The sequence below is a fragment of the Ornithodoros turicata genome, chromosome 5 (assembly GCF_037126465.1).
Source record: "Ornithodoros turicata isolate Travis chromosome 5, ASM3712646v1, whole genome shotgun sequence".
Classification (NCBI taxonomy): Eukaryota; Metazoa; Arthropoda; class Arachnida; order Ixodida; family Argasidae; genus Ornithodoros; species Ornithodoros turicata.
Genome location: NC_088205.1, coordinates 31,806,180 through 31,821,878, shown reverse-complemented (window position 1 = coordinate 31,821,878; position 15,699 = coordinate 31,806,180). Strand labels below are relative to the sequence as shown.

Below are 15,699 nucleotides of genomic sequence, written 5' to 3'. Positions count from 1 at the left end.
ACTTCTAAAGCAGGGCGCTGTCGGTATTAAAATGGGTACTACACCTTTTGGGACCTTCAGTGGACACCTTTCAGAGAAAAATCTGCCACCGAAGCGGGTCATTTGTTGCAGTAATTAATTGGTTTCGGTTTACGTATTTTTGTCGCGGCTGGTCGCGGCGAAGCGCAAAAAGACGCTCTTTCACTCCCTTATCCATCAATGAATTACGTCCTTACACCAATGAATTACACCAATGAATTACGTCCTTTTGCGCTTCGCCGCGACCAGCCGCGACAAAAATACGTAAACCGAAACCAATTAATTACTGCAACAAATGACCCGCTTCGGTGGCAGATTTTTTTTATTTATCTTATTCTTCTTTCATTTATTTTCTTTCTTTGCGGAATAGCAAGCCGACGTCCCGTTTGGCTGACCTTTCCCCCGTTTTTTTCCTTTCGTCTAATAAATATATCCCTAATTAAAGAGTTATATATAATTAATAGATTTTTGGTAAGTAGTCATCTACTAGTTACATAGTCTCTTCTAGGAAATGTTCACGGGGCCGTACAACTCACACGCAAAAACGGTATCCCTGCAGCTCTTATAGCTTTTCTTTTATAACAAATCTCACTAATAAAAAACAAGACACCTTGTACCCATAGAGCCCGATTTTACAGCGTCTAAAATAAAACCCGATGTTTATCCCAGACTTTCCAAAGACATAAAACCCGAAAACGCGAGGGCCTACTTATGTATTGCCCTGACATGATTGGCCAAGTTATGCTTCCACTTGAAGGCTTCCCCGCAAAGGTCGCACTTGAAAGGTCTCTCTTCACTGTGAGTCTTCATATGGTCTCCGATCTTATGTTTCCACTTGAAGGCCTTTCCGCACACTGTGCACTTGAAGGGCATCTCGTCCAGGTGCACTTTCACGTGCTGCGTCACATCATTCTGACCATAAAACGCCTTACCGCAAACGGGACACTTACGCGTCTTCTCACGTATGTGCACCCTCTTCATGTGCCTCACGTACATGGATGATTCATAAAACCTTTTGCTGCAGATACTGCAAATGTCGGTCGGTTCATCCGTGTGACGTCTAATATGGGCTTCGTAATGTGCTCTTGTCGTCCTCGCTCCACATACTGGGCAATGTTGAGACTCGCAGGGCGCTGGCTTCATACCCAGGTGCACCTTTTTAACGTGACACTGAAAGGGATGCCTGGATCTGAACCGTTTATGGCATGTTTCACATTGAAAGGGCTTCTCGCCGGTGTGTATGAGGTAGTGACTTGGAAGGTGCTCAGAAACAATTCGCTTAAAGCAGACCTCGCACGTTTCTTTCCCATCATGCCCTGCATGTCGTAGCAAGTGGCGCTTAAGAGTAAGCTTGTGGCGACAAGTGTATTGACACAGGCCGCACGTGAACTTTTCGCTCTTGTGGCAGTGCCTGTAGTGTTGCAAGAATTTATAGGAGGACTTAAACCGCCTTCGACAAGCGGGACACTTGAACTTGGAGGTCGTGGCGTGGGTGCAATAGTGGTCGCGTAAAGATGCCTTTTCGCTAGTCTCCTTGCCGCAGACGATGCACTGGTAGTTTCGGTTCGGCAGACGGGAACCTTCAAAGTACCTGGGATCTGTCGGGACCTGTTTGGGAAACAAACTTGTCTCAAACACAAGCTCGGAAAAAAGTGGCTCGTACTGTTCGCAAACACCAAATATTTTGGAATGAATCGGAACGGATAGCTTTTTACGTAGCTTAATCGAATAAAGGCGCACAAGCTACGTGTAGCATATCCACGGGAATACCATGCATAGAGAAAAGGAGGAGGTCAAAAAGCCCACGCCAATTAGATACAGGTCGCGATGACATAGCGCGTTAAACGAACTACAGCGAGCAAGTTGCTTAGGACCACAAAATAAACACGTCTTACAAGTAGCAGTTAGTACGTAAGGTGCTCCCCAATGGACATACCTCGACAATGGAAAACCAGCAGAGTTAGTATGATATCAACGGCAAATGAGACTGGGAGGAAAAGCGACCGGAAATATGTCTGTCTGGGATTTTTCTTGGGTTTTCCTCAGATGTGATGACCGCTCCCGGTAGGAACGACAGCACACGAGATAGGGGTACCTTTGGGGTAGTTTGTGGAAGGAACGAGGCCAACACCAGTAAATAATGGGCACACAATTTAATCTAAAACAAGAGATGTGTGCACAGGCTGCCGGCTCACCACAATTGGGCATTGTCCTTGGGGCACAATCTGTGACGGCACAGTGTTGATGGACGCTGTCGAGCTGCTTGTTGAGAGGTTGCACAGTCTGAAGTCCGTGTCGGGCCTTGCGACACCAGTTGTTGAGGGTTGCCCGTCCGCGAGCGATGACTTGTTGCTCCCGGCGGTTCTGTGACGATCGAGTCGTGGTCGTCCGCCCTCACTTCTCTTTCCCCCTGGTTATGGAGCTGCTCCCCTTTTATGGACTCTCCAGTCGCCATTGCCACTCACATCCCTTGCTTAGGGAAAAGCCGGCAAAGTAATGAAACGGCTTCCTGGAATCGGCGGTTTCGTGTGAAGTCGTGATCGCCTTCCCTCTTCCCATCTGTCGCTTCAGTTTATGTGCCCTGCTAGTCTCCGCAGACCACGGCTATTCCCTGCCTTGGGAAGAGTCGGGAATACAGGGAAATTGCTAAAAAGAGAGCTTTCTCCGCACTATATCTTCGTGCTAGACGTTGGTTCGTCAACAGTTGACTTAGCTCTGGGTGGGGGCGTTCAAACAATGTCGTGCTGTCCATTCTTTCAAACGGCCGCTGTCACTCCAGGGGTGCTCATACACACACAAAGAAGATTCTCATAGAAGTATACGACTGGCCTGCTCGATGGGCCCATCTGGAGAGCCCATTTCGTGATTCTAGGAATCTCGCTTCCTAGGAACATTACGCAGACACTTTCAGTCATATGTCGGCACAGTACCCTTAGAAGTCGGCCCAGGACGCACATTCCCCCAGAGCTTTAGCCGTGACGTTGCCCACCTTTGTGAGGCCGACAACGGCGAGCACTTTCAGGAGCACCACCACCCATCGTCCAACAGCAAAGTAAGTCATCACTGGGCTCGGTGTCTGCAGCTTCATTAAACTGACACTCCAGACTCGGAAAACGGCATTTATCATATCTAGTCCATGAAAAGAACGTAGCACAAGGATTCCATACGCGAAATTTCAATCCTGTTTGCCAGCGTTGTGTATTTCTATCAACTTTTGAACATCTGCTGATCTCCACGAGTTTCGATGACGGGAGGAGCAGGTGACGTCATGTCTTGCCCACAAATTGCAGTGATGTCATGTCCTGGAGAAAGCGCTCGTCTCCTTGCAACTACGCCGGCGTCCGGGGCGGGTCACGTGTTGGAGAAGGCACGTGACACTGATCGAAAGAAGGGAAAATGGGAGAGATGTCTTCCCCCCTCCTTGTGTTTTCTCGAATGTCGGAGCGGTCGGAGGATATGTCACGTGGGGCTCCCCTAACGGAGTACAAAAAGTGAGCCCCCCGGAAGACGCGAAGGGCAACAAGGTTGCCAGATGAGAGCCGGGCGTCGGAGCCTAACATGACGTCACAGTTCTCAAAAAATAAAAATCGATTTTCTCTAAGTTTCGCGTGACGTAGAGCCAAAATATTTTGCAGGACTGTAAAGTGAGACAAGAAGATTTCAGTAACATAACTTTGGTAGGATTCTGAAGACACGAGATTTAGTCCGTAGTGGCACTTTAAATTTCACGGACTTATTTCGTGTCAAACGTATGGCAGGAAGAAATCGCATCGAACGAGACAACTTCGCACGATTTAGTGGGCCAAGCACACGGACGCTGCCGAAACAGTTGTGATTGTCCCGACTATCTCCATGCTGCAAATTCATATGCGTACGCCCATTGTCCACCGGGCTGGTGCTATGTGTGGTCATCTACAAGCAGATCATGTTGTTATAGGTGAGACTCTTTTCTCTTTCGTTTTTTCCTATGTACGTTTCCCGCCGTTGAAGCATCTGTGTTAACGATTCCTTAATTCCTTCTTGTAATAGCAGTTCAAATGATTATTGCAGATTATAGCGCAGCACGATGTGTTGACAAGCAAATGTGATTCCTCTGACTTATGAAAACGAGACACGATTTTCTTATATAGTGGTGGTGCAAAACACACGGAGGGAAACATCCAGATAAGTTACACTGTGTACAGTATTGCATATTCCAGTGATATAAAAAGTGCATAGTGTAGTTAGTGAGGCAAAGCAGGTGGGCATAAATGAGGGAACCGTGACATTTTCTCTCTTACTGCCAGCTTTTGAGTCTTCCCAAAAATCACTGACATTATTTTTGGACTGGATTTGAAAAAGAAAGAAAAATATGGAGAGGTTAGTCCCGACCCAATCAGAACTGGCTACTCCAAAACACGTTTGTGGGTGAAAAAATAGAGCCAGAAAAAAGAGAAGAACATACCAACAAACAAACAAAAACAGGAAACAGGAAAGGGGTAGAGTGGGTGAAGCAGGAGAAAGCATAAAGGAAAACGGCATTATTTTTCATGATGTGACATTCAGAGCCTTACTTTTAGTGAGGACTTCTACATGATCTTTTTTTTTTTTTTCTAAAATACTGGAGATGGTTCAGAGGCCACTGCAAATCATCCTGCGTGAAATAACCCATGTAGAAAGAGCCTGTGAGAAGTAATAATTTGCATGGCACATAGAAACGACGGAATATGTCCACTACTGGTGTTCTCCTCACTTCGTTACTTAAACATTTTTTGAAGCAAAAGAGCGCCCTGCTGATATTCGAAGAAAGCTTGAGAAAATGGATGGGAACCTGCCAGTATAGTTGACTGAAACAAATATATAGTGTGGTTTGTGGGCTCTGCCAGAAACTCTGAAGAATTAACTCTGCCTTAATCTAACTGGGATAAGAAGGGGACTATCAAAAGCACATTTTAAGGAGAGGCTAGCAAGTCTACCACGCCGTATCAACCTAGTCAAACATTCTATGGGCATTGTTGAAGACGTTTAAACCTCAAAATGGGGCACTTTTGGGCCCCAGCGGGATGCTTTGTGCAGGCAGTGAGGTGAGATGCTCGGTCGCCTTCATAAAAACTCCCCACAGGAGCTAGTGGTACACAAGGTCAGTGTAGATGTTCCTATCTGGCTATTTTTTACGTTATATTTTTATGCTACAAAGTGCCTGTGTGAATATGGTAGATCACAGATGTTATATGCACAAGTGACTTCATGTTATATTTGTTTATATATGTACAAATTTGTCTAGATTTGTTAAACATACAGTGTCTTACTTGTTTGCTTCAGGCTCCATGTATATATATCGCAAAGTGTGCCCATGTGGTTATGTTCGGTCGCGCATGTTACATGTATCACTACATTCCTTTCTGTGATAGCCTATTTCCATTGTGACCTACGTTTTCTTCGGTGCCTTAAATAAAGTGGAATTATTTGTTAACATCTCTTGATTTCATTTCCGTGTCTTACGGTGTCCCGTCAAATACGCGATTCAAAAATCGCCACCGTCATCACCGCCAGTCAAAAATCGCGACACGTAAAAATCGCGACTAAGCCATATGCAGGGTGTCCCAGTGAAAATAGACCAGGGGTCAAAAAAAAGACGAAGTGCTCTATGCGAATGAAACCAGCTGTATATTGTTCACAGTTGTGTGAACCATCCAAAAATATTTTGTCGTCGTATCTAATCAATTAATTAATGATAATTATTTTCCTTATTTGTTAATTATTGGTTCTAGTGCCCTGGTGCCAATTAGTCGGTTTTAGTTAGTCAATTAGTTAGTTTTTCCAGAGTTCAATGTCGGGTTGCAGAATCCCCGCGGAACAAAGAGCGCTCCCCTCCTCAGACGGCTTTTCCTTAGAAAAACTAGAATTTAAAATTAGAATATTAATTATCACTAATTAATTGATTAGGTTCGACGAAAAAAATATTTTTGGATGGTTCACACAACTGTGAACAATGTGCAGCCTTTCATTCGCATAGAGCACTTAGTCTTTATTTTAACCCCTGACCTATTTTCACTGGGACCCCCGTTAAGAAAAAATCGGTGAGTGGCACAGGAAGGCCGCTTGTGCAGGCAGGTTGTTGTTCAGGGTGGATTTGGGTATCGTCAAATTCAAATTACAGGAATAAATGAAGCCACTTCAATCCCAAAAACTCTCGTATATTACACCGCCTTATACCTTCATCGTCCCTGATCCCATTTTCATTTTTGGAACTGCAAATTGACGAGGAGACTGAAATCTCGGTGCTGTACGTGATCAATTTTAATGGGTACCAACAAACAACTGACGTATATTACAGAGCCTGCATCTGAAAGTTGTAGGCTATACCTCTCAAGTAATCCATGATGTCACGATTCTCATATTGATGATGATGATGATTGAAAGAAAAAACATCGGGATTGTAGCCCTCATCACGAGGGCCGGCTTCCCCAGATCCCCTAAGGAAAGGAATGCCAGACACATCCACCCACACCCATTGGAGATGTCGCGAAGCGGCGACGAACGCCACAGTCAGGTTCATAGCCCGTCTAACAGCTTGATGTCCCTTAAAAACTGTGTAACTGCTCGCAAAGCTGGCACTTGAGTGCTCGTTGGCCATAGGCCCTGCACCTTCTGCACTCCGAATCAACCCGGCCCAACGCGGCTACAAGTCTGTCGCGACACTCAGAGTATCTTGGGCACATAACTATAATATGCATGTTCGACGTCTTCGATAGAGCCACAGACTAGACGATTAGGAGAGTCAGCCTTCCCAAGCCTGTACAGGAGTCTTGCACTGTATGGTACATTGAGCCGGAGCCTGTGAAACAATGACGTAAACTGCCGTGGCATGGATGTTGGGAGGACCAGGGCTAGTTCGGGGTCAACCCGGTGCAGAAGGGAAGATCCAGCCTCGCCACAAAACCATTGATCTTTTGATAGCTTATGGCTCAGAAACTTTTAGGCACTCTTGGCGTCCGCCTTCGTGAAGTAAACACTACGGAATGTACTATTTCCATGTGCTTTCCCGGCGTTGTGATCGGCCGCGTCATGTCCGGTGATCCCACAATGGCCAGGTATCCACCGGAAAATCACGTCATGGCCAGCGGTCACTGCTTTTTGGTGCGCTACTAGTATGTCATTAAGTACAGGAGCTGAGAGGTGGTGTGTACCCGGTGTCATAAGGGTCTGTAAAGCGGCTTTAGAATCACAAAAAAATAACATATTTTCCCTGGGAAGGCGCGCACGAGATATGCTCTATGGCTAGAAGCAGAGTGTGTAGCTCTGCTGCTGTCGATGAAGTTCGATGCGATAGTCGAGCACTGCGCGCAGTATTCGACGCTGGTACAACGAAGACACAGGCGGATCCTGTAGGTATTGTGAAGCCATCCGCATATACCGCCGTGCGATCATCCAGACGTTGGATCAGTTCCAAGCTCAGATGTCGCTGCATGCAAGGAGGTGAGGACTTCTTCGACGAAAGGCCTGAAACTTCTGTATTGACTCTGAGAGGGACAACACCCCACCACGGCAAAGGCAGCAAAGGCGATGCTGGAATGCGTTTATATGATGGTGACATGCCTCGGTATGACAGAATGGAATGGTGAAAAGTGGAATTATCTCTCTTATCAATTGTTCAACAAGGTAGTGCCGACGATGCTGCGTTGACAGTCGGATGAAATGACGAAGTGATTCCTGAACTCTTAGAGCTGGTACCGAAGGTTCCTTCGCTTCTGCAACTGTGAGCTGGTTAGAAGCTGACCGATCCGACCAAGCACACTTTTAGGCTCCTGGCGACCACACTCTTGAGGATGGATTCTGAGGTGGGACACAGGCCTTGTAGAAGTGGCAGGGAGTACGCCAACATCTGACGAATTAGTGAGTGATGCAGACCGAGCATAGACGTCGGAGACGCTCCCCATCGACTGCCTGCGATGTAGCGCATAAGATTAACGACGGATGTAGCTTTCTTCTTTATGCGTTGAACTTCGGCTGACCAGGACAGAGATCTGTTCACGATGACCTCAAGGAACCTGTGATGTGTTACTCTTCGGAGTTGTTGACCATTGACTTGAAGCTGAAAGCTCGGTAAACGTTTCCTCGTGAACGGCATCACTACTGTTTTCTCTAACGACACATCCATGCTCCGTTGAGACAAGAAGATGGTAACCTTGTCTAGTGCCTCCTGAAGACGTGTACGAAGCGCTGGCCACTGTTGTCCGGAATACAGACATAAGTCATCGGCATACATACTCAGACGTACACCTCGTGGTAACAGGGACGGGAGCATTAAAAAGCATGGAACTGAGTACTGCTCCCTGCGGCACTCCTGCGGTCACTGAGTGCTTCTGTGCATCCCCGGTGCTGGTACGCATGAACACCCCCCGGCCACTTAAATAGTTAGCAATCCACCTCAGCGCTCGCCCCCCTTATGCCGAGGGAATAGAGGCCATGCAGAACACGAGGGTGACTTGCAGTGTCATACGCCCTTCTGATGTCAAGGAACACAGCTGCAGTGGATCGTCCACCCGATCGCTCCTGTTCAACTGTTGATACTAGGTCCAGTACGCAATCCATTGTACACCTTCCTCTTCGAAACCCCGCCATCTCTTTCGGCAGACGATTGCGAGATTCCAAATACCACTCAATCCGAGAGAAGATAATACGTTCCATAATCTTGCACAAGCAGCTTGTCAAGCTTATTGGGCGAAACGAGTCTATTTGACTTAGTGCTTTCCCCGGCTTCAGAACAGGTATTGCTCGCGATACCTTCCAGCCCTCAGGGGTAGTTCCCGTTTGCCATTGGTCATTCATCAACCGAAGCAATACATGGCCGAGCCACATGGCCAAGACGCATTATCATTTGGTACGATACACCATCCGGGCCCGGGGACGACCGGCGATTGCACGCTTGAATGGCTGTTCCTCCTGAGGGGTGTAGTCGAGATCCATCGCAGGAACTTCAGCATTGTGGTTTAAGTCGACAGCGCAAAGTGCCTCTTGCGTTGACACCTGGTACCCAGAAGTTAAGGACGCAGTCGATGGTTTTAGGAGTAACGCAAAAAATTCTTCTCCAGCAGCTGTTTCTGACGTACCATGATGCACGGTAAGAGCGCGGAATGGAAAAAGCTGACTCACCGGTGCTCCTAAGCCTTTCACAATTCGCCACATGTGTCCTACGGCCGGCCTACGTTCTTCCCTTGTCCGACAGATGTTGGCATACCATGCGCCTGTCCTTAACAGTATCTGCCCGACGTCTGAGTCAGCCCTACAAAGTGTCCAGGCAAGGAGCGTGAAAGTGTGCTTAGGTGTTCCTCGAGGTGTTCCTGTCGAGCCACCTCGAATGTCACAGCATTGGCAGAAGCGCGGGAACCACCTTTCCCAATACTTAGGATTCAGGAATCCCGGCGCCCGCTTGGTAACGAAACATCGTCGTCACCCATTGGTTCGGTCCATACTTAAGACGAAATCGTCAAGCATACATCCTGCAATAATGCCGCACCGAGCTATTATACAGATGGATCCACTCTGAACGCGGTATCTACTTGTGCTGCCGTCATGCCACAGGAACATGTTCAACTGAGTGCCAGCTCGCTTGTCCCATCAAATGCCATCGTCCTCTGTGGAGCTTCGCGGCATTCTACTGACGCTTCGTCACGTTGCTTCTTCTCCAACTGGCCTCTCGTGTGTGATACTCACTGATTCGCGGGCAAGCTTGCTTGGAATTCGCACTGCCTTCCTCCCGGCCGCAGTCTAGCACCTATTGCCCAAGACGTCGTATGCGAGTATCACTCAGCTGTTTCAAGAGGGCATGACATCGTTATGCAATGGATCCTCACGTAGCTCGCGTAGGCATTCCCGGAAATGAAACTGCCGATACTTTGGCTGTAAGGACAAACCTAAAACGAGCAAGACCCCTTTATACTTCACGGCGTCGGACGCCAAGATAATGCTTCGTACCATACGTCACGACGCCTGCAGACGTACGTGGTTGGTTGATGCGGAGTCTAGCTTGCTAGTCCGAGTCGCACGCCGCGCGCCATTGAATCATTAGTGCACCGCCTTCGACTAGACGTCCCTCTCAGCCGTGCCCTGTTGTTCAAGATGGGGAAGGTAAACTCGCCGAACTGCCTCATGTGTGATGAAGTGGAGAACACTGAACATATATGAATTAACTGCTCCAGATACAATGTCCAACGTAATGACCTCAGAGCCGCGTTGGAAAGACTGGCCGAGGGATCTTAAACAGCGTGCGGCAGCTGCTTTAATGACATTTCTTGTAGACATTGCAGCGCCTCTAACTTTTTAGTCTTGCTTTTTTTTCTTCTTTTTACCTTCAAGTGTTTTTGGAGTAGCCGCTTCTTGTATTTTGTAGGAGCTACCCATCTCCATATTTTTAATTCCAACTCCAACTCATATTCCTCGGCGATCCTACTCACACGTAAAGCCGTGTCACGGTAGACTTTCTTGCTGGGCGTCGGCGGAGCACCACTCAAATGTTCCTCCACTCTCACCTCGGTGAGGCACTGCTCATTCTTCAAGCATTTTGTGAATTCCCATATGTTAGGATGAGAGCACCCGATGAGGTTGGCGAAACCTGAGTGCCATCCTTCCACGGAGTTGTTTGTGCGCGGAATGTCACTCACCACAGATTCGTAGCAGTTCCACGACGAATGAGGGAAAAGTGGCTCGCGGCGCCTGCCTCTACGGTCGGCGCGGCCAATCCATGTGTCTTCAAAATAATTTATGAGCTCCACAAGATCAGGCTCGTTCTGAACGTAGAAGTCCGACTCCAGGACAGCCTCGAACGACGAGGCTACGTCGACCACACGCACGTAGGCTAGCGCACCAAGGTAGAGGATGTGTAGGGCGAAACTCGGGTCCCGAGCGTATCTCTCTTGAAGGCCGGTTCCTTGAATGCACCGCCATATACATTGCGAGAAATGAAAAAAAAAAGAGAAAAACATCCGCGCAGCATCGTGCTTGGGAATGATGGTTGCAGGGAGTTCAAGGCAGAAAACGCCATTTGGTATGATGCCGTGTTGCGCTTCTCCATCAGGGTATATGCAGAAGGGATCACTTCACTGTGCTGCACACCGTGCACCGTACACAGCTGCTCAAATAGCAAGGGCACGGTCTTGAAAGTCCCATCGCAGTACCAGTGTTCACACTCACTCATAGCGTCCTCGATAAACTTGCTCCGGAATTCCCCCAAAATCACCGTGGTGCGTGGCGCTCTACACTGGCGGTGCCCTGGGCGGAGGCATTATCGAACATGAAACTGCACAGCACTGGTGGATCTGATGGATACTAGCGTGCGCCACCTAGAGGTCTGTTCTCGTTGTGGCTCGTAGACTGCGCGACCCGCAGCGAGAGGCACCTGGAGAGCGGCACCGATCGAATGGCATGCTGACGATGACTGTCTGACTGCTACTTGTCCGGCTACACCTGGCTACTTGCCGCTTCCGCCTTCCTCCGTGCTTCCGGCAATCGCGATGCTTCTTGAGATTGCACTCTGGCGCTCGGCCGATTCTCTCGGTGTGGGTTCGGGGCAACTCAGTGCTGCACTGAACGGGTGCACTCCTTTAATCGAAGACGTTCAGTGCGCCCCAGTGCAGTTTATCGAGGACGCTATCAGTAGCTGCAGATTACGCTGCGAGGAAAATATAAGAACCCGATGACCGTCAACCATGTTGTCGTGCAGCAGAAACGGTTGTCCCGCTCCTGTCGTCGCGAAGGTGCCGTCATTCGTTAAGCCGCGCAGGGAATTCGTAACTGGTGGGGAAGCGCTTGCTCTCCTCCGCTCAACTGTCCTTTTCATCAGCGAGAGGCACGGGAGGATTCCTACAACAGCTTATGGCGTGCTGCATACCACTTCAGATATGACAGCTTGAGTTGGCATCTGGGACCTGACGCTTACTTCCTTAACAGCATTGAGAGTCTTCCTGAAAAGTAGATAGCAATACATGATCTCAACTGACCTCAATCCCCTCGCTATCATTTTCATATTTCATAGCTTCGTTTCGCTATCAACCAGTCATTGTCAGCTATCAACCGGTCATGCTAGATTGTCTCTGAACAACTAAAGGCGCCAGCTGTATGATGGTATTAAAATTATATCTGCAGCATTAGAACAACTGGGGGTCGCTAAAACCTGTCATTTGATATCAGCGGAATTTCTACAGTGTAGATGTTGCAAGCTTACCTGACTTCAGACGCAGCGGCATCCGGAACGTGGCTGTGAGTCGTCTCGGAAATAAGTACACTATTCACCGTCTTTGCCTTTCCTGGCCATTTCCTTTTCTCCGAGAGTATGCACCTCCAGTGTTGGCGGTTTCCAAAGAGCTTGTTTTTTCTGTACAAGAAGTCGTTGTGCGACAGAAGCGGACGATTCTTGTTGCTTAGGAGAAATGTCGGCATGGCTTGTGCAGCTAAAACTCCCATCGGAATGATCTAATATTGTTACGGATCCGATGCATCCCTCTTTTTTCGCCCTGTACTACGGCCCTGGCCAATGAGACCAACCCGCCAGAATGACGTAGTGACCTTTAGACGGACCCTGTAATCATGCTTCAGGCAACGGAACTTCTTTGGAACGACAGCCCAAATTGTATTCAGCGACCGGTTTCAAATCTGGGGTCACTACCCCACAAGTGATCACAGCCTCTTGGTCATGACGTGTCCTAGTTAGAGGTTGGAATGTACTTTGCTACGTGCTGGCGAAGATGCTCTGACGAAAAGTGAGAACAGTGGACCAAGTGCAGCTACCCTTTAGGCCTTTACTGTAGAAGATTTTTCATTTCTCTTTCTTTTTTCGTTTTTCGCGTGGAAACCTATGGCGCAGTGATTTCGACTGGTGCTCTTAACGAAGAGGCGCGCAAAAACGCGAAAAATAATTCCGAAAGAAAAAAAGCCTTCTACAGCCTGTCTTTAGCGCTCTCCCGACGGGCAGCACACAGCCCAACAGGGAGTTAATTACATGGTAATAAAAATTCGGGGATTTACATTGTCCCACCGAGACAAGTTTGCCAAGGAGGCACTATCCTCGCAGGTTGCATGACAGAGAACAGAGAGGTAATTAAATCCCATTGATGGCCCAGGATGCACTAGAAAAACAAGATAAAGTACAGAAAGACCCAAGAAAAAAACTCTAAAATGTCCGAGATGTCCGTACACTGCCGCGTGTCGTGATTCTGACGTGTCGCGATATTGACGTGTCGCGATTTTTGACTCGCGGTTTTGATGTAGAACCGTGTCTTACTGTAGTGATATATTTCGTGTCTTATGATGACATATGGGTGGATCTCCAGTTTAGGCCCTCCCACCGGTTTTCACCCTAAAATCTGCACGTGTGGGTGTAATTATGCAAGGTGCATTGTAATTCATGATAAGCAATCGGTGGTCACTTCCACAAATTCCTCAAGCGGCCAGTTTATAACTAAAAGCTTCGGCAGTGGCGGCACATGCACGAAGATGACATCGTCGCCACTGCCGAAGCTTTCCGTTTCAAACTGGCTGCTGGAGTAATTTGTGAAAGTGACCACCGATTACTTATTATTATGCCCCGGGACTTTATGCACAAAATCTTCCAAAATATGCATGCAAATATTAAAAAAAAGGTCAAATATGCTCAAAATATGCACAGCAAGATTCTCGCTTCGTGAAAAGTGATGCCAAGTGTATGGCACGAAAGCCTATTGTATTGTATTGTATCTGCGTTTTTGTTTGATTGTTTTTCTTTTTGTTTGTCTCTTTTTTCTCTTTCTTTCCTGGGAATAGCAAGCCGCCGTAGCGCAGGCTAACCGTTCCCTCCTATTTTTTTATACATACCTCCCCCCCTATTGTATAGGCTCCGTGCGCTAACCAGAGGGCGCGGCGAAAATTTGACACGCACGCCACTAGACGATATGCAAAACGCAGCGCCCTCTCGTAGCGCGCACGGAAACCTTCGGAATTCCGCCATGTCTGAGGCTCTCTCCCCGACCCGAGTCATACACACGACTCACGTCCATCTGTTCTATCGCGCGTCTTGCCTCACACATGTGCTGTTTCACTATGTTATTCACATGGTGAGACGAGGGGTTCAAAAGAGAATGCAAGCAAGGTAAGAGTGCTTCTGGATTCCTTGTTGCATTGGAGCGCTGTCATTTCGATTTTGGGAGAGAGACTTACGTTAACCTAGTGCAAACCTGCTCTTTAATGCCATCCTATGACATATTTAGACAGTTCAGTACGGTCCATTTAAGAACTATTTACTGCACTGTATACGGCATAAACATTTGGCACAAAATAAAAGCTTAGTACGGTTGTGGAGTATCGATGGTCAATTATCCTAAAGCTATCTATGTTTCTGGATACTATCGGTGACTGATCGATAGTTTTGCATCACTACGCGTTCCCTTGGTACTTTTCTCTCTAGCTTCTTCTTCTTCTTGAATGTGAAGACTGATGGCACAGCAAATTCATAGATGTCTCGTCTTCTATTTGGCACGTTTGCGTCAAAATCAGTCTCTTTCAAGAGCCGTGAACACACATTTGCTGTGCCAGCATTGAACTTCATCTTTTTTCTTGATGGCTAGCAGTCATATCTGTCTCAGGGAAGCTGTTGAAGGTGACTGTAAGGCGAGCATGAAGTGTCCTCGCACTAAATGATCGAAACAGTCAGAGTGCACCGTCTGAGGGGCCCATCTAAGGAGGACTATCTGTCTGGTAAACAGTCACGTGAAATGCAGTGCAACCAAACGTGACAATTATGTGGAGATGCTCAAATAACGAAAACTCAGATTCACCGAGCTGAGAAAGACCTCATTTTATACCAGTGCTTAACGGTGAGCATCACAGCGGATTTCGTAGCAACAACTACAATCGTACTAAGCTTTTATTTTATACCAAATGTTTCTACTGTATAAAGTTACCAACTTCTCAAATGAGCTCTACTAAACTGTATAAATTTCTCTTGGGATGGGATAACAAAGCATCGTTGCACTAGGTTAACGTAATGTTCTTGCCCAACCTATGTCACAGCGCTCCATGCTTTCAGTGCAATGAGGGATACAGACATTTGAGGCTCTCTTACCTGGTTTACATCCCCTTTGAAACCCGCGTCTCATCACACAAATAAGACAGTGAGCCAGCATATGTGAGAAGCAGGACATGTGAAAGAGCTGTTATATGACAGCCGTTTGCATTGCTCGTGCCGGGGAGGACGCCTCAGACATGGCGGAACGCCGGTAGGTTCCCGGAAGTGCTACGAGATGGCGCTAGGTTTTGCATACGGTCTCTTGTGCAGAAAATCGGTATGACTGAACTGAGCGCTGGCTGCTGTCGCGTGTTGCGCAGTGGCGAACGCAGCAGCTACCATCAAACTCAGATGCGACTTGCGACCTCCTAAAGAAGCCAGGTATGCACAGCGGTACAACTTTTGAGCAAGGAAAGCTTTATGAGTCCGGACACGTTTCTGAAGTGGGAAATGTCTTCGAACACCCGTTGGGGAAGAGCGCGGTAATAGCAACATGCCTTTTCTCAACTCTTCTTCCCGTTCCAGCTTCATGCATATCTCAGACGTAGGTTTTGTGGTTTTTTGGTATTTTCCGAAAAATGTCGAAAAACACACCCCGAATTATTATTATTATTATTATTATTGATATTATTATTTTAAGTTCGGCATATTCCGAGAAAGCGGAC

At 47.5% G+C, this 15,699-nt stretch overlaps 1 protein-coding gene across 2 annotated transcripts in view; it reads right to left on the bottom strand.

Moving 5' to 3' along the window:
- Nucleotides 1–660: 660 nt before the first annotated feature.
- The window catches only part of LOC135395472 (gastrula zinc finger protein XlCGF57.1-like), a 71,049-nt gene continuing 56,010 nt past the window's right edge, over nucleotides 661–15,699 (bottom strand). For both annotated transcript variants that reach the window (XM_064626667.1, XM_064626668.1), the window contains one exon: nucleotides 661–1,626. In XM_064626667.1, coding sequence (XP_064482737.1) covers nucleotides 724–1,626 — 903 coding nt within the window. In that variant the 3' untranslated portion in view covers nucleotides 661–723. The remainder of the gene's footprint in view (nucleotides 1,627–15,699) is intronic.